Consider the following 24882-nt stretch of genomic DNA (forward strand, 5'->3'; position numbering starts at 1 on the left):
AATGTGCCATTATTGGTGGAAGTAATGACTTGAGATTTGGATGCCATGCGTGCTAGCTGCATTTCTCAGTTATATTTTTGTACTATATATTATTAATATATGTTAGCTACAATATTTCATCCAAAGCTCTGTTCTATATGTACACAGACACTGTTACCTTTCAAGTTAGAGAGGAAAGCTAATAGATTAGTTTACTCACCGTTAAATCATTTGTGTGTAAGATAGAAGTTGTCGTTGTAACTTTTCTACTTCAATCAACTAATTCTGGTTACATTTACGTTCCTAATTGTGTTAACTAATCAGCTTCTTGTTTTCAGATGGAGTCATGGAGGGATTTAGTTCTTTTCATGAGCATTGCTTAATTCGGGGTTATGTGTATCTACTTTGGTTTTGGGTGCAATGACGTACAAGTCCACAACATATTAATTCCTAGCAACTCACTGTGGCAGTTGACGGTCATCTTCTTCATTGAATGCGCCCGCATTGGTTTCTCCGACCCACCAACAAGGCCAAATTGGTGTTGTCGAGTTTAGCATCACTTACAAAGTTACAATGTTACAAGAGTTAAGATTATTGACTATTAGGAGGAATGCCAATGTGAGATTATATCTAATGTAATAGAACTACCGTATCTGAATCGGGGAAGAGGCCTTTATTCAAAAATTTGACATACATTTCTTCGGGGAAACAATGATGTAAGTCATGTAACCCATAATATCAATTATTTCTTCCACCCCAAGATCTCAAATTCTTGTTACGCGACCCTTGCTCGGGTTTAACTTATGCAATAACGTGTTTCATGTTGAACGACATCCTTTGTGGGTCGTGAGGTACTCCAATAACTTGTCGACGTACACATTTTGCTTCTTCCTGTCTCCAAACAGCGTCTTCAACTCCTTGGCCTTCTCCCTGTAAACCCTCCCCTCCTCCTTCTCTATCACCATCCTCAGCGACTGCGCCACCACCTCACTCGTAAACGACCCGTCTTGCTCGTCCCTCGGGCATTCATAACCCACCTTCTTCTCCGCGTAGTACCTCGCATTAAGTCCCTGGTCATTCGACAAAGGCATCAACACCAGTGGTCTTCCATAAGTCAACGCCTCCACCACCGAGCTCCAACCAGCGTGACTCAGAAACACACCGAACGAGTCGTGAGCCAGAATCTTCAGCTGCGGGACCCAAATTCGGCACACCACTCCCCGGCCTTCATTTCTCTCCTCGAAGCCCTCCGGCAACTTTACCGTATCCTCGCTGTGTTTGGTTCTCAGCACCCAGAAGAAGGGCAAACCTGACTTCTCCAAACCTAGGGCTATTTCAGTTGCTTCTTCTTGACTCAACAGTGCTTCTGATCCGAAGGCAACGTACACCACCGTGTTTTTGCCCTGCCGGTCCAGCCAGTCCTTTATTGATCGCCACATTTCGTCCTCGTCGGCTTTCGGCATAGAAGAGAGTACGCCAACCGGTAGAACAGGTTTTCCGTGGATAACTTCTAGAAGGTTCAACCATTCCGGTTCGAACTCTGCGCAGCTTCTTACAGCGACCAAATCGCACCCTCGCAATGCCTCCATGAACCTATACACTGCTGAAACGTTTGTTTCGTCTCCAGTTAATTGTTTATAGAGCCGGAGCACTTCGAACAATTGCAATGCGACGGTAGTAGGGAATGGCACCCATTTTGGCGGGACTCTGAAATCCTCTGGTAATTTACGGTCATCAGCAGGTACCTCCGGCAAGGTGGGCCCTAGAAAGGTCACAACAAGAGCCATCACTATGGTGAAGAAGGCTGTCCGGATCCCGAAGGTTCTAGCTATGTCCGGCACCCAGTAAGGGGCGAAATCAAAGAGAAGCCAATCGGGTTTGGAAGATTTCAGGAATTGGGTGATTGGTTCTCGGAGAGAATCGAAAGCATTCTTGAGAAAGCATACCTGATCCTCAGGCAAGTCTGCAGTGGCCTCCGCACCTTCTGGAAGGTTTGGAGTCCTTGGCAAGGGAATTTTCACGAAGGTGATTAGGCCAGAGAGTTTTGGAGGGAGAGGTGGAAGACGATCGATGTTTCTTGGGGTGGAGATAAATGAGATTTTGTGGCCTTTTCCGGCTATCAGCTTGGCCAGTTCGAGATATGGGAGCATGTGGCCAAAGGCCAGCCATGGAAACATGGCTATATGAAGCTTAGTGTCATTGCCATTGTTGGGCATGGTCGGATGGACAATGAAGGACTCCATGGCTTTCTTGTTAGTATGACAAAACCAGTTCGCTTGCTTGGACTATATAGTAGTAAATGTTATTCACAGTGAACGGTGACATATTGAGATAGGTAGATTTTAATTACCATATGCCATTACCTCGCTGCATTGTCTCGATCAATTTTCTTTTTGTGTGCTAGATTTCCTTTACTGTGTGTGTTACTTAACGCAATCCTACGTACTTCTCTCAACTACGTATTACTATATTCTGTTAATTAATCTAGGGCTCATCATTTAGCCCGCGGATCGGATAAGTGATAGATCGTTGGTTAGAACGTTTATAATAAACCATGTAAAACATCATCGTTAGTATAAAATAAGCAGTGATCGTTCAGTTCGGGAAATCAAAGGGGACTCAAAACTTATCATATTATTGCGGGTTTTAAGATTGATTATAAACCTACTACTGAAAATAAATCCTAAATTACTTATATACAATTGATCTACCACTCATCACATTACCAAACACAAAATCTACTCAAGAACATGTAAGACACGCACAAAACAACTAAGAGGCAGCAAGTATATTTCGAATCAATCCGAGTTCATCTTAATTCCAATTCTAATTAGAGCCCGAAGCGGTTCATCTAATCGTTAAGACTTCATAATTATTTAGAATCAACGAAGCATTCAATCCTAACCATATGCTAAAAACATTCTAACTTCACGAAGCGTATTAGTTAAACACAAAGAAACACATAAACACATTATGTCGAATTGGAGACATATAAACATGCATGGCATCACTCATCATGTTTAAGCATGCAAATTCCTAGAACTATCACAGCCCTATATAAGTAGCAATAATTAAAACACGAAGCGCATAACTCGATCAAATACTACTTTGGTAAATGAAATCGAAACCCAAGAAGAGCCATGACTGTGGCTTCCTCAAGCATTGATTTAGATGCACAAGTTCAAGGAATTAATCAAAATAAAACCTAAATATAAATCGAAAACCCTACTGCCCCTAATCCTTATACACGACATCCATACATAAACATGAGTTTATACAATCAGAATGTAAAACCAAACAAGTCTGAAATTATGTTCTTCATATATATAACTGAAAAATACATTCAATAATCCATACATAGTAATCGCAAAAATCATAAAACCAAAGAGTAAAATACAAGCCATGGATGAATCACACTTTAGAAACCTTGAAGAATTCGGCAAGGATGATAAATTCGATTATGGAGGATGGAAGGGATGAACATGTTTTGTGGTGGTGATGGATGGTGTTTGTGGCTTGAATTTTCTGAATGTATTTTGGCGGAGATTCGGCTTAGCTTTGTGAATGAGAGGTGATACCAATGTGTAGGAATGACATGCTATTTATAGAGGAATAAGTGAGAGGGGCTGCATGGTAATGAGCTGATTCTCTATTTCCTTTTTCTTTTTTGTTTCCTTCTCGATTGAATGATGATCATCTTTGTTGGTCACATGCATTCTCCCTTCTTCTTGGCCACATGCATTCTTCAGAAATATCTCTTAGTTCTCTCCTTCATTTTTCTTATTTTGTTTCCTTCTTTTCTTCTTCTTTCCTTTTAATGGCCGGATGAACCTTCCCTCATTTGAGGCTGCATACTTCTTCATTTTCATCCTATTCAGAAACTAAATTACTTCTTTCATTTTTCTCCTTTTGTTTCCTTCTTCTCCTCTTTATTTTCTTAATTTCCAAGCCATTATCTCTCATTTAATTCTGAAATAAGGAAAGAAAATAATAAATATAAATCATAAATGTTACATAAATGTCGAATAATAAAAATCATAACCCAACTAGGTTTCCTAGTTCGACAAGTTATACTACCCTATAGTACTCTCGACAATTTCTGCATTTTACACTCGTTTTAGCACCAAAAGGCAACCAACGTCACTAAAGACTCATAACTCGACTCAATAACTCAACACTACAATAATAAGGGCTAAGTAAAGTACAAATAGAGGTAAAAACACGTTAAGAACGTCGCACAAAGTGCTCCTATCAATAAGTTCACGGAAACCCGCAAGTCCAATGAGTTTTTACCCGGCTCGGCTCGCGAGAAAGCCTGTTTCCATGGGTAGAGGACTGAGTTTAGTTTAGAGGTGTGAAATCCAGCCCAGCTTGTCAAAAACCCGCAAGACCCGGCCCGTAAAAGCCCGTCTAATAATAAAATATTATACATACATATTTTATTAGGTTTAGAATAAAACTATCGCATTATGAAGCGACTATATGAAGGAAACTTCTCGGGATCGATTTACACCAACCGATGTGATCAGTGTATATATAGTGACCCTATAAAAATTTTATCTAATTCGAACCTCACCTGACCGTCGGAATTTCCAGTAAACTGAAAACACTACTAATATGCCCTAAGGGATGACTCATTTCCAAGATGGGAACGGCGAAAGCGGTTTGGATATCTAAAATTATCTAATTTTTGTCACCGATCGTGCGCGGTCTCACCGAGAAAACTCAATTGGCGAAGCCCCGGTCAATGGGGTTTTAATATATCAAAATGTCTTTTTTTTACTGTAGATACGAACGGTCAAACCATGTCCAAAACGGATAAAATTTTTACACGGTCCCTAAATATATATATACCGATCACATCTGCTAGTGTCGATCGACCATATTTTGAACTAGAGTTTTCGATCGCCGAAGTATCCACTAATATATCATAACTTTTATATTAAGTTTAGAATATAACTATCGCATTATGAAGCGACTATATGAAAGAAACTTCTCCGGATCGATCGACACCAGCCGATGTGATCGATATATATATATTTTGTGACCCTGTAAAAATTCATCTAATTCGGACCTAGTTTGACCATCAGAATTACTGGTAAACCAAAAACACCACTAATATGTCTTAAGGGATGACCCATTAGGCCATTACCAAATTGCGAATGCCGAAAACCGTTTGCATATTTGAAATCACTCAATTTTTATCACTGATCATGCGCGGTCGTACAGAGAAAACTCATTTGGCAAAGCCCCGGTCAATGGGGTTTTAATATGTCAAAATGTCTTTTTTTTATTGACCGTAAGTAGGGACGGTCAAATCATGTCCAAACCGGACGAAACTTTTACTGGGTCTCTAAATATTTGAAACTAGAATTTATTTGTGACTTTTGTTTTTTTAAATGTTTTATAATAATTTTTTTATTGTTCTAAATTTTTAAATAAGAGTATTATGTTTTATTTTTTCATAATACAAGCCCAGAATGTCCGTTTTTGATGAGCGAACTTGGCTTTTTATATTTATGAAAATACCCGGCCCGACCCGTCACTTATCTAAATTTACTAAGATCCAGACCCGCCACTCATGAGACGGAGATATTAAGTTCCATGTGGAGCTTAATTAAATTAGAAGTTCTGAAATGTTATTGGAGTGATACATTGCCACAATGTATTACATTGAGCTCATTGCCACAATGGATTAGATTGAGCTCATTGCCACAATGCCACCGATATTCTCCAACAGTCTATGTTGAGTATGTTCTTGTGGCAATTGATTACCTAACCGTCATTTTCTGAGACTACAATCTGAAATTCTGAATGATGGTTAAAGACTCTAGTCTATAACTTCCGGTCAACAGAAACATTTGATGGATACAAGTAGTTGGATCATTACAGCGTTATACGCATTCTTGAGTTCAAATCCAAAGCTTCCGGTTTTGACATCAAGGATGCTACCAGTGAACTCCTCAATGCCGCTAAGTAAACTTTGTGTTCGTCCAATGACATATTCATCCATACATTTTTGGATAAATCATTTCAATTTTCTTTACATATGAAATGGAATTCTATCTATTTTCAATCATACTAATGAACAAACGATCTTTCACCGGTATACTCAACGATGTTTCAAAATTAACTAGGCGTGAAATCGAACGTAGGCAAGATTAATCAGTCCCAAGTTTTCGTTGCAGGAACTCTCAACATCAGGTGGATATCGAGCGTATACAAATGAACGAAATCTAACATTTTGCAAGTTTCAAAGAAATTTTAGGTGAGGGGATATCCTGACGCTAGCAGCTGCCAGCTGCCTTGATCAATCACATCATCATTCATAGCTCAATGATCTTGTTAGATGTGACTCCGACAGCATGTCTGAACCTTTCCAATAATGCTAGACTCAGTGGCCCACCTAGGATTGAAATCTGGGTGAACTTGACTTTACCAATAGTTTGCCGGAGAGAGTGAGGGACGGAAAAATATTCTAAACCAATTTAATTATAGAAATATGAGTGACCGCATTTAAATTTATTACGGTCAATATGAATTTGTATTTTTTGGTATTAAAAACTACAAAACGTATATTTATCTGGTTAAATTGGTTATAGTGTGAATAAAAAATTTTCACTTAAAACTTAAAAGCTATTTGAATTCCGGAATGTGTGACGACTTAATCACTTTGATTTTGTAACGTTTGATTCAATACGATTAAATTTTGTAATGACAGATTTAATGAGATTGAATTATGTAACTGTCATAACAAATGAAATGAAATTCATTGAGGTAACGGTCGTAACGTTTGAGAATTCATTACATAACGTCTGTAACAGTCGTAACGTATGGAAATTCATTTTTGTAACTGCTGTAACTTATGATAAAAAATTCATTTATGAATTCGTGAGAGTTCATTTAGTGATCCAAGTTTCCCTCTATAAATAGCGATCAATTCTTCCATTGTTTTTAACGGATTCAGAACTTGATTCAGAAACACATTCAGATTGAGAAACTTCTCTCTCTAAAGTTTCATTCTAAGCTCTCTTGATCTGGTGATAGAAATGGTTCATTCCAGTTCATTGGTATTATTGTAGTAGTGCAGCTTCAAGGATCTGTAAGTCGTTGTATCTTGGGAGACTAGCGTCATTGAGTCCTTGCATCGGTAGAGGCGGCGTAATTGTCTTAAGGATAATGTGGTATCACACACGACTTGACTTTTCCTTCTATTCGTTTAGTATTGGTTGAGTTATTGTTTCAAGTTTTCTTAATTCTGAATTTTGTTTCCGCATAGTTATTTTCTTATTTATCTTTATTTTAGAATTTAATTTATTATTTATATATTTGCAATATCACCCCTTTTTTATTTACATAAAGCTGAGAGGGAGGACGGAAAGCACTGCCGAGGCGCCAATAAGTAAAAAAAAAATGAAAATACCTCAAAACATTCAATATGTCAATTTTAATTTAATTCAGTTTTTTTTAAAAGAAGAAAAAAGCGGAACCGAACTGAACCGATTGATTCAGTTTTCGGTGTTGCATGTTAAAAAACTATGAACCAAACCGATGTTCAAATTCAATTCAATTCCGGTTCAAATCCAAAACCGAACCGAATGGACCGAAGTCCACCCCTAACATGAACATGACAAAGGTTGCGTCCTCCAAATTATTCTCCTCAAGACAAAATGTGCATAAATTTCACTGAAATTGTTTACAAATGGGTGAAATGGGAATTGGGGAAAGAAAAGATAAAACTACTTAAAGGACCACTCGTCATTCTCGACATAATACCCAAAAAATGAATGTAGCCAGTTGCCCCAATCCAAATAGCAAGACGAATGATAACCTAATCAAGACAAAATTATCTTTATAATTATCATTTCTGGTTAATTTATCAGTCATTTTACTAATCCAACAAATAAGTTGAACACTTTTTAAGAAGTTCCTTGCTGTTGTAAAACTATCATGACAGAAGCATGAGTTAGTATACAGAGTGAACATGCTTTTACAACATATGTAACACATGGATAGGAAGGTTATAACAGGTAGCATGAACAAATGTGGAGTGTATACTGACTCTTCGAGTGCTGCCAAGTTATTTACTTGATGAGGGGGAGCTATTTTGGGGAGGTCAGCCTATTTTCATCTGAATCATGTCTCGAAGAAGCATCTCCACCCATTAATTCCTGGAAACCTTCAACTTTCACTGGTCGAGCCCTAAGAACACTGGCGTTCCTGCACACATGAGAGTTCTAGAGTTTCAGTGAATGGTCATTCACATGAATGGTTGAAGAAGTTTATTTCTTCCATCAGATTTTCCTTACTGTGATTGAATTTGTGCAAGTTCTGAAGCAGACGTCTGTCTAAACTGATTCCCTGACTGAGCAGGGACATTTTGCATTGTAGGATTCGACATTGCAGGAATTTGCTGCTGCCTGAACTGCATTTGTGGATGTCTGTTATTGAAACTGTTGAAGGCATTACTATCCATGGATGACTCTGATGGAGCTTCAATCTTGACCTGGACCATTGGTCTGTCTTGTACCATGTCCATGCCTGCACGAGGCGTGGATTGTTGACGTCTTCGCATTCTTTCTAACTGTTGCTGTTGCTGAAACGACAAATTTTTGGATTGTGCCAATTGCTGTATTTGCTGAATCTGCTGCATTTGCTGCATTGGATGCATCTGTCTCAATATCTATATATTCAAAAGACAGTGAAAATAAAGAAGCATTAGTAATCATGTCATGCTAACAAACTGTGCATAGGTCATCGTTTGGAAATTATTAACTTACTAAGTGCCTAGACTGTACAAACTTCAGTAGCAATTTGAGAAACCGTGTGACGAGAAATGTAATACAGTCCCAAGAATAAACATCAAGTATGCCGGGTTATAAACAAACCAGTATAAAGATGTTATCATAAAGGAGACAATTAAAGGGATAATTACTTGTTGGGGTAGCCTAATAGGGTTCTGGTGCTGTGGCTGCATTCCATGAATTTGCTGCTGATTTTGTTGATGAAAACTCCGGGAGCCATCCTTTATTTGATCAGCTAAGAGGCCAAAATTACTGACACATAGGGAAAATAGATGAAGAGGTGTGTCGTAGTGATGGATACTTCAGAACTTGCATTGTATCAGATCTTCCTAATTATATTATAACCCAGATAACTGGCAGGATTTAAAAAGAGTTCATAAAGAGGAAATGAGCTAATGTCTAGGAGACTGAATGCATATGGCGCGCACACTCTTCGAAACCTTAATCTTTCACAAAGTAGTAAATGAGTACATTCGGCCCCAATACAACTATCCTCCATGAGCTAGCAAGTGACCATGTAATCAGCAATTATAAGGCCATGCAACCACAATGTATATGGAAAATAAAATCAGCTATGATCAAATTCAAATTTAAACGACTCAACTCATGGATACACTTACCTATATCCCACTGTTTGAAGGAACATCTTCAATAGTTCAATTGCTGAAAACTGCTTTCTGTAACTATCAGTAAGAACTTTCAAGCTGCTACCCAATTTACGGATATGACAACTTAGCAACTGAGAGAAAACTTCAATTGGAACTTCGGAGGAACCTTCAAATCCTACATTTGTCAGTATCCGGGCTATAACCTTTTGAGATAACTGCACCGCTTGCTCATGAGTGAGACAACTTTTGTCCCCTGCAGCCTCATTGTTACCACGATGTAAGCTTCCTCCTTGATCCATGCTAAGGTATTCAGGTCTTATACCAAGCCTCTCAAGCATAACAGGACTCCTAGTCATTACCTGTGGCAACATGTCAAGAACTCCATAAAATTCAATCTTTGGGTCGTCTTGCTCTCTATTCATATGTGGAAGTGCACTCTCAGGAACACAATTGAACGTAAACATCATTTCTGGGAAAAACGGTGCATCATGATCAACTGAACTACTACCGTCTATAAGAGAATGTGAATTCTGTGATGCATTTTCTAGTTGAGGGTTTCCATATCCCACATGATAGTCTTCTTTAAATGCTAAACACCTCTTCTTATGCTTCGCGGCAAGCTTAAGATAAGCAGACATCTCCTCTGGAGTACGTTTCTCTGATTCTCGTTCTGCAGATGACAACCTATGCATTTTGCTAACTCGATGTCTTTCATCAACCTGATCATACCAGGTCTCAGGCAGCTCTTCAATTTTAAATCTCGCTGCCTTATTTTCAATTTCAGAATCTCCATATCTCAATCCAAAACCAAACCTTGCTTTTGATTGAATCTGCGTGCACAAACATTAAAGAAAAATCATACAGCAACTCTCCCCCCAGCTTTTATACTCAAAGTTATAGCACCATTCCCTGATTATTCACTCTTACTCCTCAACAATCATTCAGAATACAAAACACAAAAGTCATCACAATTCCTGACAAAAAAAAATCATTGCTTCATTCCAATTCTTAAATCAGTTCCCCGGTTTCACTTAGAAAATAAGTTTCCCAAATCCAATTTATTCGCTAACATAATCTACGCCGAACGACTCACATTACAACCCATTCTCCCTATTCTACAACTCGAAAATTAAGCTACTCCTAAACATTAAAAAAAAATTGTTTCAAATTAATAACTCCACATTTGTTTCCAACTTCAGAAAAATCGGATGAACATTGCACTGGATTTTGTATTATTGACAGGCATGCCAATCAAACTGATTATTACGAAAGCGAGACAGTAAGTACCTTGGAGGCGTCACGCTGTTGTTGAGCCTGAACTCCTTCAGAACTCTCGAGAGTGGAGTACACGTCATCATCATGCAACTGCAAATCTGCAACCCGAAATTCACGCAATCAGAACCCCAAAGAATTCAAACAACGACTTCGGAAGCAAACAGAAGACACATACAGTTGGGACTGAGGTTGGAGACGGAAGAGGAAGTGGAGTCGGGGCGGAGGAAGAGGGAGGCGGCGGCCTTGTCGAAGAGGAGAGCGCGGGCGCGGAGTTGGAGGAGGATCTGAGCCCTAGATTTGGAGGGGTCGGAACGCATGAAGGACTCCCAGGAGGAAGGGGAGGTGAGGAAGTGGACGAAGGTGGAGTAGGCAGAGTCGCCGAGCCAGGTTCGCCATACGTTGCAGGACTCGAGCTTGCAGGCCAGCTCGTAGCCGCGGCCGTCGTCTCCGAGCAAAGCCATTTATTTTGGGGGGGGGGGGGGGGACTGAGAATAATGACCAAGTTCTCAAACTACAGTTTTCGTGAAAATATAAATTATTTGGGGTCAAATTATAATATTGTAACATAGTTTCATTTAGAAATAATTTGTTTAAAAGTGAGTAAGATTTTCAATTGTTGAATTATGTAAATAACAAGTGAAAGAATGTTGATGAATAGTGATGGCCTTTGGGGTGAGTGTCATAATTTACTCAATTCAAATGGGTGGACTTGGGAATTTCTGGGATTGTGAGCCTAATGGTCTATACTGCTAGGAAGGCTCCGAAGGCATATCAGTACCCATGCCATGACCCCATTCTGCAAGGGTGTCTGCCAAGCTGCTAATGCTGAGTTGCTCCTCTGTTCTTGGGTGGCCTTATAACTTATTTTAGCCCAGCCAGCTGCTGCAAATTTTCTTCCTTTTGCTGGGCAGTGTACGTTTTGTTTCATGTTACTGTTTTGTTCATCTGATCTTGTGTTTGCTGATGACGGGTGGCAGGACCAAAAGTATCACATATTTGGGTATTGCTACTTAAAATATCATGTTTGATTCTGACTAGAAGACATTGGCTTACTAATGAACCTCATGACTTTCTTTAAAACTTTTTTAAATACGTTTTCCTTCTTTCTTTTTTTAACTATTAAATAACTTATAAGTCGTTACGTTTATTAGTGAAGTTTGAACTCATGATCTCTACGTTATCAGCTATAACTTTAAGATTTTATTGTAGTATTTTTGATAAATTGTTACAAAATTGGAATGGATAGAGTCGTTGTATTATTTTCTTTTTAATTACTGTGTTATGTATCATTTTGTTTTTGAAAGATTGATAGAGAACATGTAAAACATAAAAACTCAGAAAATTTTGAGTATACTATCACCATCATATATCTCAAAAAACCGATACAAATAATATGAAACCCTATCTTCAATGTTCAAACGGATTTGTCTATGGTCTACCATTGTACTCAATACAACCTGAAATCATGTGATTGACAAATTTTTTTACTTCTCTGAGTCTACTCATGTAAGTACACGACAGCAGCATGATTACAGGTTGCATGCTATTCAACGTTGCACCGTAGGATTTTCCTATTTAAACTCTCTCCAAGAGTGAACTTAGAATAACGTCTTATTACTGAATTGTTGTCCCACTTTTGAGTTTGGAGCACCAAAACCAATCACAAACTAGCAATTGAAAGATGAAGTCACATTACCTTATAAATTTGTTTCACTTACTCTATGCTTGACTTACAAAAATGCATAGGAGGACGAGGAGGAAGAGGGGACCCAAAAATTTGATATCTTCTAACGAATATCAACTGAACTACTTTGAAGTCGACGTCAAGAATCAAGAGAATTCAGTTAAACGCACTTCTCTAACTGAAGTGACATCCTTGGTGAGGTTGGTGGGTTTCGGGTTTTGCAGATTAACGGGTTACTAAACCCATAACGCTTCTGCACTAGCTTTACCAATCCATTATTTCTTAATTTGCTTACGATGGAGACAACTTCCGGATATATTGATTAACGAATATGGTTGCACTGCTGTATCTGCTGCCTCGGCCATGACAAAGAAAATGGGGTACTGCCCTTGTTGAATTTTTGGGACTCTTCTTCTCACTCCTGTAACTAAATTCATTTTCATTAGAAAAGTAAACGATCGATCAATTTCTTGTTGGGCGAGTTATAACTAACAAGATAATGACTTGCATTGGAAGGCAACTGTACGACAGTGTCAATAGATCACTATCAGTGCATGGATAGATGTCTTCTCCTGATAGTTCGGCACTTTCCAAATGTGTTTTAGACCTCCGTTCCGTCCCGTTCCTATGAATTTCGGGACGGGTTCGGGACGGGATCGGGATTTCCGTTTTTTATGCCCACCCCTATTCATTTTTATTCATAATCGATACGATTTGAAGCAGTAACCATAATGAAAATGTTCATATATATATGTTTGATTTGGACTGCATGTACCAATTTTCATATGAACAATTCGCATCCTCATATTTCTGTTGCGGCACAACCTTGAACCTCCTATAGTGCTATCGTACGTAACTACGTATCATGCAACTTCTTCATCTTAATCATGCAAAAGCTTTTTAAGTTTTTAACTGTGTTAGGAAAGAATTTATGTTAAGCGTACGTTCAACATTAGCATGACTCATGCATTTTGTAGTACAAAACAATTATGGGATAACATGATCATGAATTGACACCAACCAGTATACCAATCTCAAACCAAGGACTAAAATATCGGCGAGAACGGAAGTATCGAGGTCCGAAAATTGGAAATTTCGGGAAAATATCGATTTCAAAACAAATATTGATAAAATTGGTGGAAACTTGAAGAAAAACATGAAATTATAAATGAAACTTTCAGAGATGATTCAAATAATCATTATCTATTATATTTCATACGGTAATCTTGTACAAATACTACTCTATAGAAAGTACTAGCAATTTTTTTATGAAATAGTTGAGAATTCTTTAAAAATATTACTTTTAACATCTCTTGTTTTTATGCATATTATATTGAACACGAAATTACATGATTGTTTTAAAAAGATCTATGAGGTACAAAATATTTATTGTCTTTGTCGTCTCCTTGAGTAGAGCCCCGAGTATATTGTACAACGATTGAACAATGCATCCAAAATGAATGTATTCATAGTAATTTTATTTTTATAAAGTAGTTAAAAATAGCCTTATAGGTGAATAATTAAATGTAGGGAAAAAATATAGTAAACTTAGTTGAGATTGGTAATATCTAAATTTTTAGTTTTCCTGATTTATATGGAAGTATATTTTATAAAGATCCATTAGTGAACACAAAGTAAGCTTAGTCGAGTTGGCTAAGTCTTTGAGTTTCATTTGGATGGAACTGGGTCATGGCAATATATCATGCTGGTCAAAATCAAATTTTGTCAGATATCGTGACATTTCGAAAATACCTTGATATTTCGGGAAATTTCCAATATTTCGGACGAAACTTTCTCTGTACAGTAAGGATATATCCTGATCTGAGAAAAACAAAATTATCGCATTCATGTTAAGTGTTGAAAATTGCTAAATACTCCTATTTAAAAGGTTAAAAGTCCATATATGAATCTTGGAAAATAAAGAGATCTCGGTTTATATACATAAAATAAAGAGTAGCGATTGGCCTCCCTCAAGAATTTAGGGTTTTAGCACCGAAATCATCACTCGAGTATTACTTATTGTTACTTTTCTTTAGCAGAAGATAGAAAAGTACCAATTCAGTTGTTACTGAAGTTTCTGATTAATTACATGCACATCATGCATATAATCCCTTATCTAATTTTGTTGTTCGGCTGAACCACTTTCAGAATGACTATGAAGAACCCAGCTACTTTATGTTCCAGAAACCAAACCACTACATGATAATTCTCACTTTTCACATGTAAACAACTAATTGCTTCAATTCGATCTCCATAAGAAGCTATCTTAACGAAGCATTTCTCTTGTCGGATCATGAACGCCATCAATATAGTCGTGCATTGAAGTGCCTCCTTGTCTAATACATGATCAACAAAACCACCTCATGACGTGAATTAAACATGATTACTTGGTCTCTGCTTTACTTTGCTCACAGAAAATGAAATAATTAACATCATGTGTCATTGTGATGTGCTTGAAACTTGAACCACTACTGATCTATCTAAAAAGAAGGCTGAGGACAAAAGGTTTAATTTTGTCCACCACCTAAACCATCCACACTTACATCATTCGTTTCATTACTATCATCCTGTCTCCTTGAGGATAACGTAAGTGTTAAATTAGACACATGAATATTTCTACAAAAATATAATTACCATTGCATGCTCTTATGTTTTAACACAGATGATAGTAACAGGTCTGGTTGTAAGAAAAATAAAACATTGTTCTTATACATGCTTTATATTTATGAGGAATTTGTTTTGCGCGGTGTCAATTTTGATAAATTTAATAATCTTCGAAAGTAAATTACACTATAACGTAAGACATCAAGATTAGCCATAGTGCTGAGAAAGATAGAAGATAAAATAAAATAAGCTCAGAATTGGGCACAACATAACATGAAGAAATATATACATGTATTATATATATGGGCAGTGGCGGATCCAGAAATTTGAGTTCGGGTGGGCTTGAGTTTTTTATGAAACGAAAAAAAAAATATGAAAAATCTCGGCGGTGTGAGAGACTTATATTAAGTGGGAAAAAAGTGCACTTTGAGGGATCCTTACTCATTAATACAATATAAGAATAAACTAAGTAAATCTAATCCTAAAGTTCGATAAATTTTCAAAGTCATAGATCACCATCTCATTGTCAACAAAATCAACATACTATTTTTTAGAATCATCCAGTAGATTGACTGGAGACTCTAAAGGCAATGGTGCATCATCAAAGTTTGGAGAAGCTACAGAAGGAGTAGAAATTAGATTTGAACTTGAAGATGAGGCATTAGTTATTGGATACCATCTAGTAAGATTTTTACATTGCTTTGACTTCGACATTGAATCAGACAATTTATTAGAGACTACCTACAGATTAAGAAACAATGCTTATATTAGACAAAATGTAACAAACATGCAAACACAATAGCAAGGCAAACACAACGGCAGGGCAAACACAGTAGCAAGCCAAATACAAAACTCCATCTTAATTGTGAATTTGTAATAGAAGTAATATAACCTAAAACTAAAATTAAATTACTGTAAATTAATAAGAAGTATAAATTTTAGCAATAATCATTTAACAAAGCTTAGAGTTCATACAAAAAAAAGCATAATCAAATTCTCAATTTAGTATTTGAAATCAATACACCATTGTTTGATTTGTCACTCCATGCCTGACTTTGTCCAGCCTCCAGAGACTCTAAGTAAAAACCAAAGTACCCAGTAAGATTATAAACAAATTAAAACATAATCAAGTCAAATAAGAAAACCCAATTGAAAATAATCTTATATAAACTTACAAATTGTTGATGAAGTATGAGAGAGTGAGGTGTATAATTGAATGCGCAATAGTAATGGAGAGACTAAGAGGGAGGTGAGATTTTGAATCTTTGATGGAATGAAGGAGATTTGGAGAATGCACTGAAGTGAGCAGTTGATAGAGAGTGGTGGACTGAGATAATTGAGAAAATTGAGAGTTATATCGGAAAGGATAAAGAAGAGTGAGAGTATTAGTGATTTAGTGTAGTACCAAGCAGTTGATAGAGAGTGATGGACTGAGAGAACTTAGAATTATATCAGGAAGAATATAGAGAGTGAGTGTTAGTGATTTAGTGTATTACCAAACAGTTGATAAAAAATGAGAGACTGAGAGAACTTAGAAATTATATCGGGAAGAATATAAAGAGTAGAGTATTAGTGATTTAGTGTAATAACAAAAAATATATATATACCTAAGTTTTTTTTTTCTCAAAATTATGGGGTGGGCTTGAGCCCCCTAGCTCTTGCCTTGCATCCGCCGCTGTATATGGGGTTTGGCTGCAGTGCCTTAACGTACGTACTGGAAGTCGTTTGACTTGACTCGAGTTTGATTTCAATGATTTGTATGATTACATTGTTAAACTTTTAACCAGACAAATAGAAGATTCATATATGTCATTATTCTCTTCACAATATATTTAGATTTTAAAAAGTCAAAACAATATCATAACCCAGTTGAGAATCCAATTCTAGATGTGTACATATATAAAACCTGGCATGGGGGCTGAACAAATAAGAGAATGTTTCGCAGTTTGCATCTGTGAATACTGAATTGTATAATGTAAACGAGACAAAATACTAGTACTAGCTAGCTACTCTTTCCAACTTATACGCAAATAATACTAAATCGTCCAACTGATAACTAATCGGATTGCTTATTAGACTAACTAGTGATTTACAGTCCTAAGCATTGGCCTCATTTTTGTTTTAGCTCATAATTTTTGTTCTTTAATTTTCTGAAGATTCATTGCGCTCTTCTTGATTATATACATACATACATACATACATACATAAATACAAGCTAAATTAATCAATTGATTTATATATTTAGAAAAATATCATGCATATTTCATAATCAAGTGATAAGCCACACACACTTTCAAAACATTGTCGTTTTGTTAGGTGTCTAGCGACATTAACTGTTTCTATGTCGTATATCTTAACTGAAATCATCACCATGAGGTTTTAATTTTGTCTGACAACTCTGAATCTATAATCAATCCGTGTTTTTTTACCTGAATCATCAACGTGTTTTTTTCATTCATTTTATTCCACGTATTGAATGTAAAAAACAATAAATCCGTTTTAACATTCGACATTCCACATTTTACGAGTGCACTATATTTGCGGTTTCGACATCGACACTTTTTAAATTTCACCTACCCCAAGCCGCAGAAGAGTGGATAAGAACTTCAAAAAATAGGTGTTTTTTTTCCTTGTTTTGACCTGAGAATCTAAACTTTCCTGACCATCCATCACGGCAAAAATCACGCGCGCGAAAAGCAACGGGTGAGATTCCCTCCTTGGCAAGACGCACGTAGAAATTGAATTCTATTGTGAATGTTTTTGGTAGCATATATCCAGACAGTTGAGGAAGGTGTATAAATATAGCATGATATAGTTATATACTGCAATCAATCTCTGTAAACCTTTTAAGGAGAATTGATTAGCTTGCTTCATCAGGTCCTCCCAAGAAATAACTAACTCCCGAAGATATACCATTTTCTAAACTTGCCCTCTATATCTTCCTATCTCGATCTCTTCCTCACCCTTTTCGCCTCTGTTGTTCTTGATCCCCCTCCCTACAGAAGCCAGTTGCTAATGTAGTGGGGGTGTTTGTTTCCTTTTGTTTTTGTTGAAGACTCTTCTTTCTGGGTTTAGAGGGTCCTGGTCTTAGTGATTGATCTCTTAGACCGTTTGGATTCCGCAGATTGTTATTTGGGAAACCCAGGAAGCCTAAACCATGGCAGTGGAAGGTACGTCATATCATCCCTCTCATTTCTCTCTATTATTTCTCAGGTATTGAGAACTGAAGATAATTAACAGGAAAAACGAACAGTGTATTTGAAAATGTGGAACAGAGGATTGAAACATAAATGTAAATGTGTGATTGACATTGTTATTGATTATACAGAGTTGGTGAGGGAAACGAAAGGAAAAGCAGAGATAGGAAACGCAGAAGATGCAGAGATACAATCCCAAGATGACCAGAAGAAAGCAGAGTTGTGCGAGCAGGAGCCTTCACCTAGGGGTGTATTGGAAGCCATTGGTACGGACTCGGACAGTAGCAGCAGCTGTGCGTCGTCGTTTTCTTCAGAGAGGCCACCGCTAGCCCAGCAGCGCACGCTGGTGCGTGACATCAGCAATGGATTGCAATGGAACAAAGGGAAGGAGATGTTTGATGTCTTGAGGAAGAAGTCAGCGAGGAGATTCTCTACAATTCCATTGCTGGGAACTAGCTATGAATTGTCGAGGAGCAAGTTGAGGAGGAGATTGGCAAGGATTTGGAGCACCGACGAGGATGGGGAGGATAATGAGGAAGGGAGACCCGATTGCGAAGGATATCTGGCTTTGAAACCCTCGTGGAGGAACTTTGATTATGCAGAGCTTGCTATTGCTACCGCCAATTTCAAGCCTGGTAAGAATGACAGCATCATTTTTACCTGATTTGTATAGTACTATTAGTTTGAACTTTGAACATGAAATAAAAAACCAGTAATTGATGTATTTTTCATGTGAATTTTCCGGCGTATGTTGACTGAATGAACCTAACGTGAAAGCAATTGTGGTTGGTATTGATATTGACTTTGCGTTTTGTTAGACCCCATCTTGAACTTTTGCATTTTCTGTTTCTTCTGATGTTTTGACAGCCAGAACTTCTTTTACCTGATTTTGTTTTACTGCAATCAGGTGTGGGAATAATTTCACCTTTTGGTATCTTGGTTAATTTGTTGTGTTGTGATTGTATAATGCCTGGCAGATAACTTAATAGGGAAAGGTGGGCAAGCAGAAGTTTACAAGGGAATCTTAAACAATGGCGAAGTTATAGCAGTAAAGAGGCTAATGAAGAAAGAAAAAGAGACAGAAAAGGAGGACAGAATTGGTGATTTCTTAGCAGAGCTTGGGGTAATTGCGCATATCAGCCACCCGAATGCTGCTAAATTGCTCGGATTTGGCATCGACGGGGGTTTGCACCTAGTTCTTCAGTTTTCACCACATGGCAGCTTAGCTTCCCTACTATTTGGTGCTCTACTTGTCCCGTTAATCTTCACGCGATTATTTCACATAACTTTTGCTAATGAAAGATGTTCTGCAACTCAGGTTCAGAGAAAATTATGGAATGGAATATAAGGTTTAAGGTAGCAGTTGGCGTAGCAGAAGGGTTACGATATCTCCATCATGATTGTCACAGGCGCATCATCCATAGAGACATCAAGGCATCCAATATATTACTGTCCGAAGATTTTGAGGCTCAGGTATTCTAGTTGTTCTTCAAGATACTCATATTACTATTACTTTCAGATGCTCATATATAGATGTAATATATTTCACTGTCACAAGCAGATATCTGACTTCGGACTAGCAAAGTGGCTCCCGGAGAAATGGACTCATCATGTTGTATTCCCCATTGAAGGCACATTCGGGTTAGTAAGTAGATTCAGTTGCTTGTTTGTTACATTTTTTTGCTCTGATATGCTTCTGTTAGAACTCTTTTGTGCTTATGGATATCCAAATTTTCCAGATACTTGTCTCCAGAGTACTTTATGCATGGAATCGTCGACGAGAAAACTGATGTGTTTGCATATGGAGTTCTATTACTAGAGATCATAACAGGACGTCGTGCAGTTGACAATAGTAAACAAAGCCTTGTGATATGGGTATGAATTTACTCTGCCAAACCTTAACATGTTTACTGTCTCATCCAATATCAAATCACTTTAGCCGTATCAAAATTCCTCGTCTTCATCATTCAGGAAGATGGACAATATTTTCTACGACCTTAGTCTGCTAAAATTTGTATTGAGCAGTGTAGTTATGAATTCAGGCATGATAATCTATTGAGAGTTGATTAACCATTCCTGTGTTTCCACAGGCAAAACCACTTCTGGATTCGGGCAATATGAAGGAACTAGCAGATCCTCGATTAGAAGATAACTATGATCCGGTAGAGATGAAAAGAATCATGACTGTAGCTTCAATGTGCATTCGTCATCAATCCACTAGACGTCCATACATGACTCGGGTATGAATTTCTTCTTTGAATTTGGTTATGTTGTTTTCCAAAATAACTAAACCTGCAAGTTTGACAGACAAACTTTCTACGAGTGTAGGTAGTGAAAATACTGGAGGGTGAGGATCCAAATGGAGAACAGTTGAAAACGAAGTCTACACAAGTGAGATCAGTCGTCTTGGATGCTTGTGACGTTGAAGATTATACCTGTTCTAACTATCTCAGCGACCTAAATCGCCATCGGGCACTAGTAATGGATCAGTAGCACATCGGCTTTGTGCTTCTCCTTCGGCATTGTTGGTGTCACTAGTCTGTGTGAAAGTTTTGGATTGGAATTAGCCTCTCTGCGCCCCCCCAACGGGTCAAGTTAAAGTTCAGCGGCTTGCATCTTTCTTCTTCATGCTCTCAAAGTCTGCAACAGTTGTTTGCTACATAAACTTAGGGAACTCTAGGAAAGTGGCATTTTCCATGTCACGGTACAGTTTCATAATGTTGTAATACAGTATGGTGTGCCATGTTGTCGACTATTAGCCATAAAATGTACATATCAATGTGATTCAGGAGAAACAAATGATATAAATCGATCATCGGATAACATAACATAACTAAATATGTAGTAAGACAATGTCACTATTAGGAGACATGTAACTACCACATGATGGTTGTATTTTATTTCTCACCATTTAAAAGATTTATACTTTACATTCAATACTCATTTTCTTATCACTTTTTGAAAGTTTTTTTTCTTGTTTTATATTAATTTATGACACGGTATTCTTAAAAACTTTCTAGAGACTATTATGTCAAAACGCTTCATCCTTGAACATGAAGAATAGATTTAAAATACTGATCAGCGCTGACTAGATTCGGACGTGGATTCTACACCTGAGCTCTTACCACGACAATTGAATCATAACATCCCTTCGAAAAGGACATAACAGCAAAAACACAACAATTACGGTGTGAAACTGAATAAAACAAAACCCCAAGAGGGCCCAAAAAGCAAATATCCACATCCTTGTCTGTGTATAACACCGTGAACTCCGTCAGAAACACCTTGGGAGGCTTTTTCAATGGCAGCAGAGGTGGTGCTGCAGGTAGCTCTTCTCATCCTGACCCTTGCCATATTCTACACCATCCACCAACTCTCCAAAAAAGCCCTAACCAAGCTCCGAACCAACAACCGAGCCACCCTCCAAGCCACCCGCCACTTCGTCCTCGGATCCCAGCTCCTGACCCGAGCCCGATCCACCCCGAACAAGACCCAGTCCCACTCCCACGCCAAAACCGCCCTAACCGAAGCCGAGGTCGCTCTGTCCCTCTCCCCCCGAGACCCGGGCCCGCACATCCTCAAGGCCCTGGCTCTGGATCTCCTCGGCCGCGCTGAGGTTGCTGGACGCGGCGCTGTCGCCGCCGTGCGTGAAGTCACTAGTGGAGAAGGAGCTGGTCAAGAGGGCCGAGCTGAAGCTAGCGCTGAACCGGCGGCGGCGGGTGGACTCGGCGGTGGAGGATTTGGTGGAGGCAGTTGGGCTGAGTGAGGGGGTGAGGGTGAGGGTCAGTGTTATGAGTGGAAGGGGATGAGGGGGGAAGCAAGGGAAGCGTTCGAGCGGGCCTTATCGATCAACCCAGAGTCAGTTTTGGCCCGTCAAGGATTGGAGCGGTTGCGTCTTGATCAGACTCAGGCCCATGAAACTGGATCTGACTAATGAACGGGTTGATTTACCGTCGAGAAGGCCCGAATAGTTGGAAGATTTTTAGGATTGCGATATAATTATTTTTTTTTTCGGTTTTGAGTGTGTGTAATCAGGTAGCGCATATGTTAGCACGGTTTAGTGTTGACGACCATGGTGTTTCTTTTTCTATAGATGATGTTTTGGTTCGTTGAGTGACATCGATTGTATAGATTTGGATTTTCATGTATTTGTTTTCATAATAGAGTTTTTATAATGATCTCCATTTTATAATGGAGATAGTGTCCACCATAACAACATCCATAACCCTAATCATAACAAAATGATAAAATCTCTAGTTACAACAATGAACAATCCGTGTCTAAATTGTATGTTCATTATAGTAGTTCTTATGTTGGAAAGGAGGTTCCCACATTAGAAATGTAAGAAATAGAAAATAACTTCAACTTAATTTTATAGTACTCAATTGTATCGAGACATTTGTGATTAAAATTAAATTGTTTAATTGCGGTTAAGTTAAGACAGTGGTATAAAGGTGGATCCACAATTCTCAGCCATCTTTGATATAGTACACAACTCAGTTGATCGACTCAATGAAAAGAAATAGCTTCGCAAAGCTAACTTAACACCGGAGGGGGTCATATATTAATATATAGTTGAAGTTTCTATTAGCTTAGTATTACCTTCGACATTCGACACCGGAGGGGTTGTATAATTGACCTTTCCCTTGGTTTGGAAATAAACCTTCCTCGTCGGACCAGTTCTATAATTGAACTTTCTCTTAGCTCGGTATTACCTTTTGGGGGATTGAGATATATACAGTAAATCTAAACCAATGTTATATTATACACATTTCTTAAAATTACACCAAACCTATTTATTAGCTTGATTTTTTCTTTAAAAAAAATGTTTTGAACTTGAATAATATAACTTTATTTTGCTAGAATTTACTAGATGTGCCACTCACCAAACACAAAAATCATAAAACCCAAAAATGACATGTTTCACATGATTGAAGCATCTGTCATTTTTTACAAACCCAACTATAAATGAGTAAACTGAATTCAATATATAGTCCTTGATTGTAGCATTTGATATTGATTTCATGCTTATATATGAATAATATTATCAGAGCAACAAAAATCAATATAGAGAGATCTTGATATTATGTAATCTCCTCATATGAACCTAATTAAGTAGGGGGACGTCTCCACTTTTATTCATGATATCCGTGATATAAATGGATTGCACAATTGGTTAGTGGCGTTGATTTGTCGACAATTTATGCATCTGTTTATTCTGGTTTGTTTTTCTTTTGATTTGCTTAGTAGGTATTAATTTTTCAATTGTATGAGTTGTCCGTGTTTGTGGTGTTTGTTGTTATGTGGTTCATGTGCTATAGGGTATGACTCAAATTTGAGTTCTATTAAATAAGTATGTGTGATTCATTCTTGAGTTGAATCTACTAGTTATGTGTATTCTACTTGAGAAATTAGTTGTTGTATATGTGTGTTAGGCAACAATGTGTGAGGGTTGAACATGGAAGGCATGTGGTTTTTTAAGGTATGGTACTTGATTTTTTTTTTCTCCTATGGAATAAGTACTTAACTTCTATTCAGTAAGTTAATTTTCTGGGATGTGTAGATTGTTTTTTACATATAAGTTAATTATTCTTTCCACATAGGTAAATCTTTTTTTTGTATAGGACCCTACCTCTGAGGTAGGAAGTGTGAGTTCTATTAGTAGAGAGTGTGGGTAGCATATGTACGTAACTTCTATTCAGTAATTTAATTTAGTGGGATGTGTAGATTGATCCTTGCATGTAGGTAAATCTTCTGTTGTATAGGATCCTACCTCTAAGGTAGGAAGTGTGGGTTGGAAAAAGGAAAAGTAGCCAACCAGAAGAAAGAAAATTGTGTTTTTGAATAGGAAAAAATGTATATGCTGAAAAACATGATTAGATAGTCTTATAATGGAAAAATAATATAAATGACAACTTGCTAGTTTTTGACATTCATGACTTGCTTTGATTTATTAAGACAATAATAGAAATAACATAAATTTTTTTATTTCATTTGACTATTCCTTAATATAAGGATGATTTACCAAATTAAACATTTAATTCATGTTTATAACTTTTACATGTTTATAGCATTTGAAAAATTGTAAGAACTATAGTTATGGAGATATTTTCCATTTATAATTAGAAGGGTAAAAAAGTGAACTATATTAAATAATTATTATAGAAAAAAAACATATAAGAAATGTTGATATATGTTTTGGGTGTAGATTAAAAAATATAAGAATGTGAGTTTATCTGAAAAATAGACTTGAATAATGGGTTTAAAAGGGTGTCGGTTTATCATTGGACATTTGGCCAGATCTTGTACGGCTGGCCGGGCCACTTCCACAGCCCTTGGAAACCATTTGACACCTCGCTGCCATCTCATTTGATCGATTTAATGAAAAGGAAAGTGAAGTGTTGCAGTCTCCAGATGAAGAGGTCCCTGAAGTCATCGCAGAAGAAGTTCTACCAGCGAAATCTGTTAAAAAAAGATGATTGATAAGCCATAACATGAAATTGTAGAGGACGACATTCTGTATTATTCAGTTATTCACTAACATTCTTGGTTGAAGTTTTCCTAATAAAATTGTATGCTAATAAAATTTGTATCCATTAGTTCACTGTCCTGATTTTTTTTTAAACATTGAAACAAATTCATTTGGCATCAAGCCGCTTCGAGCACAAGGCTCATTGACGACCACAAGGTTCAAACATAAAAGGTGACAAGCCACCTCATGCAGGCACTAA

General features: G+C 37.4%; 4 protein-coding genes across 5 annotated transcripts; 2 read left to right on the forward strand and 2 right to left on the reverse strand.

Moving 5' to 3' along the window:
• Window positions 1-635: 635 nt before the first annotated feature.
• LOC126791347 (UDP-glycosyltransferase 91A1-like) lies at window positions 636-2226 on the reverse strand. The gene has a single exon (XM_050517788.1). The coding sequence runs from the start codon at window positions 2220-2222 to the stop codon at window positions 798-800; it is 1425 nt and encodes a 474-aa protein (XP_050373745.1). The 5' UTR covers window positions 2223-2226; the 3' UTR covers window positions 636-797.
• A 5614-nt stretch (window positions 2227-7840) lies between these two features.
• Window positions 7841-11133, reverse strand: LOC126788163 (uncharacterized). 2 transcript variants are annotated; one of them, XM_050514130.1, is made up of 6 exons: window positions 10842-11133; window positions 10679-10764; window positions 9404-10221; window positions 8915-9035; window positions 8289-8662; window positions 7841-8199 (listed from the first exon to the last, which is right to left on the reverse strand). In XM_050514130.1, the coding sequence occupies exons 1-6, from the start codon at window positions 11125-11127 to the stop codon at window positions 8082-8084; spliced, it is 1803 nt and encodes a 600-aa protein (XP_050370087.1). In that variant the 5' UTR covers window positions 11128-11133; the 3' UTR covers window positions 7841-8081. The 2 variants fall into 2 exon arrangements, with proteins under 2 accessions (XP_050370087.1, XP_050370098.1); XM_050514141.1 differs by having other exon boundaries at window positions 7841-8216.
• A 6731-nt stretch (window positions 11134-17864) lies between these two features.
• On the forward strand, window positions 17865-20925 carry LOC126798555 (receptor-like cytosolic serine/threonine-protein kinase RBK1). The gene is made up of 8 exons (XM_050525564.1): window positions 17865-18124; window positions 18283-18786; window positions 19129-19392; window positions 19470-19624; window positions 19713-19792; window positions 19891-20026; window positions 20242-20391; window positions 20480-20925. Exons 1-8 carry the CDS (start codon window positions 18112-18114, stop codon window positions 20642-20644), a joined length of 1467 nt encoding a protein of 488 aa, XP_050381521.1. The 5' UTR covers window positions 17865-18111; the 3' UTR covers window positions 20645-20925.
• A 468-nt stretch (window positions 20926-21393) lies between these two features.
• Window positions 21394-22318, forward strand: LOC126798564 (uncharacterized). Its single transcript, XM_050525576.1, is given in 3 exon segments — window positions 21394-21757; window positions 21759-21928; window positions 21931-22318. Coding segments are annotated over 3 exon segments (630 nt in total). The 5' UTR covers window positions 21394-21452; the 3' UTR covers window positions 22086-22318.
• The last annotated feature ends 2564 nt before the right edge of the window (window positions 22319-24882 follow it).

Source organism: Argentina anserina, chromosome 1, assembly GCF_933775445.1.
Source record: "Argentina anserina chromosome 1, drPotAnse1.1, whole genome shotgun sequence".
Lineage (NCBI taxonomy): Eukaryota > Viridiplantae > Streptophyta > Magnoliopsida > Rosales > Rosaceae > Argentina > Argentina anserina.

Bases quoted from the DNA above. Each gene is read 5' to 3' on its own strand.
- LOC126791347 (XM_050517788.1), bottom strand. From the start codon at position 2,222: ATGGAGTCCTTCATTGTCCATCCGACCATGCCCAACAATGGCAATGAC.
- LOC126788163 (XM_050514130.1), bottom strand. From the start codon at position 11,127: ATGGCTTTGCTCGGAGACGACGGCCGCGGCTACGAGCTGGCCTGCAAG. The intron at 10,765-10,841 runs GTATGTGTCTTC...TTCGGGTTGCAG, and splicing joins CTCCAACCTCAGTCCCAACT to ATTTGCAGTTGCATGATGAT. The intron at 8,663-8,914 runs GTAATTATCCCT...TTGAATATATAG, and splicing joins CTATTAGGCTACCCCAACAA to ATATTGAGACAGATGCATCC.
- LOC126798555 (XM_050525564.1), top strand. The intron at 18,787-19,128 runs GTAAGAATGACA...AATGCCTGGCAG, and splicing joins TACCGCCAATTTCAAGCCTG to ATAACTTAATAGGGAAAGGT. The intron at 19,793-19,890 runs GTTAGTAAGTAG...CAAATTTTCCAG, and splicing joins CCCATTGAAGGCACATTCGG to ATACTTGTCTCCAGAGTACT.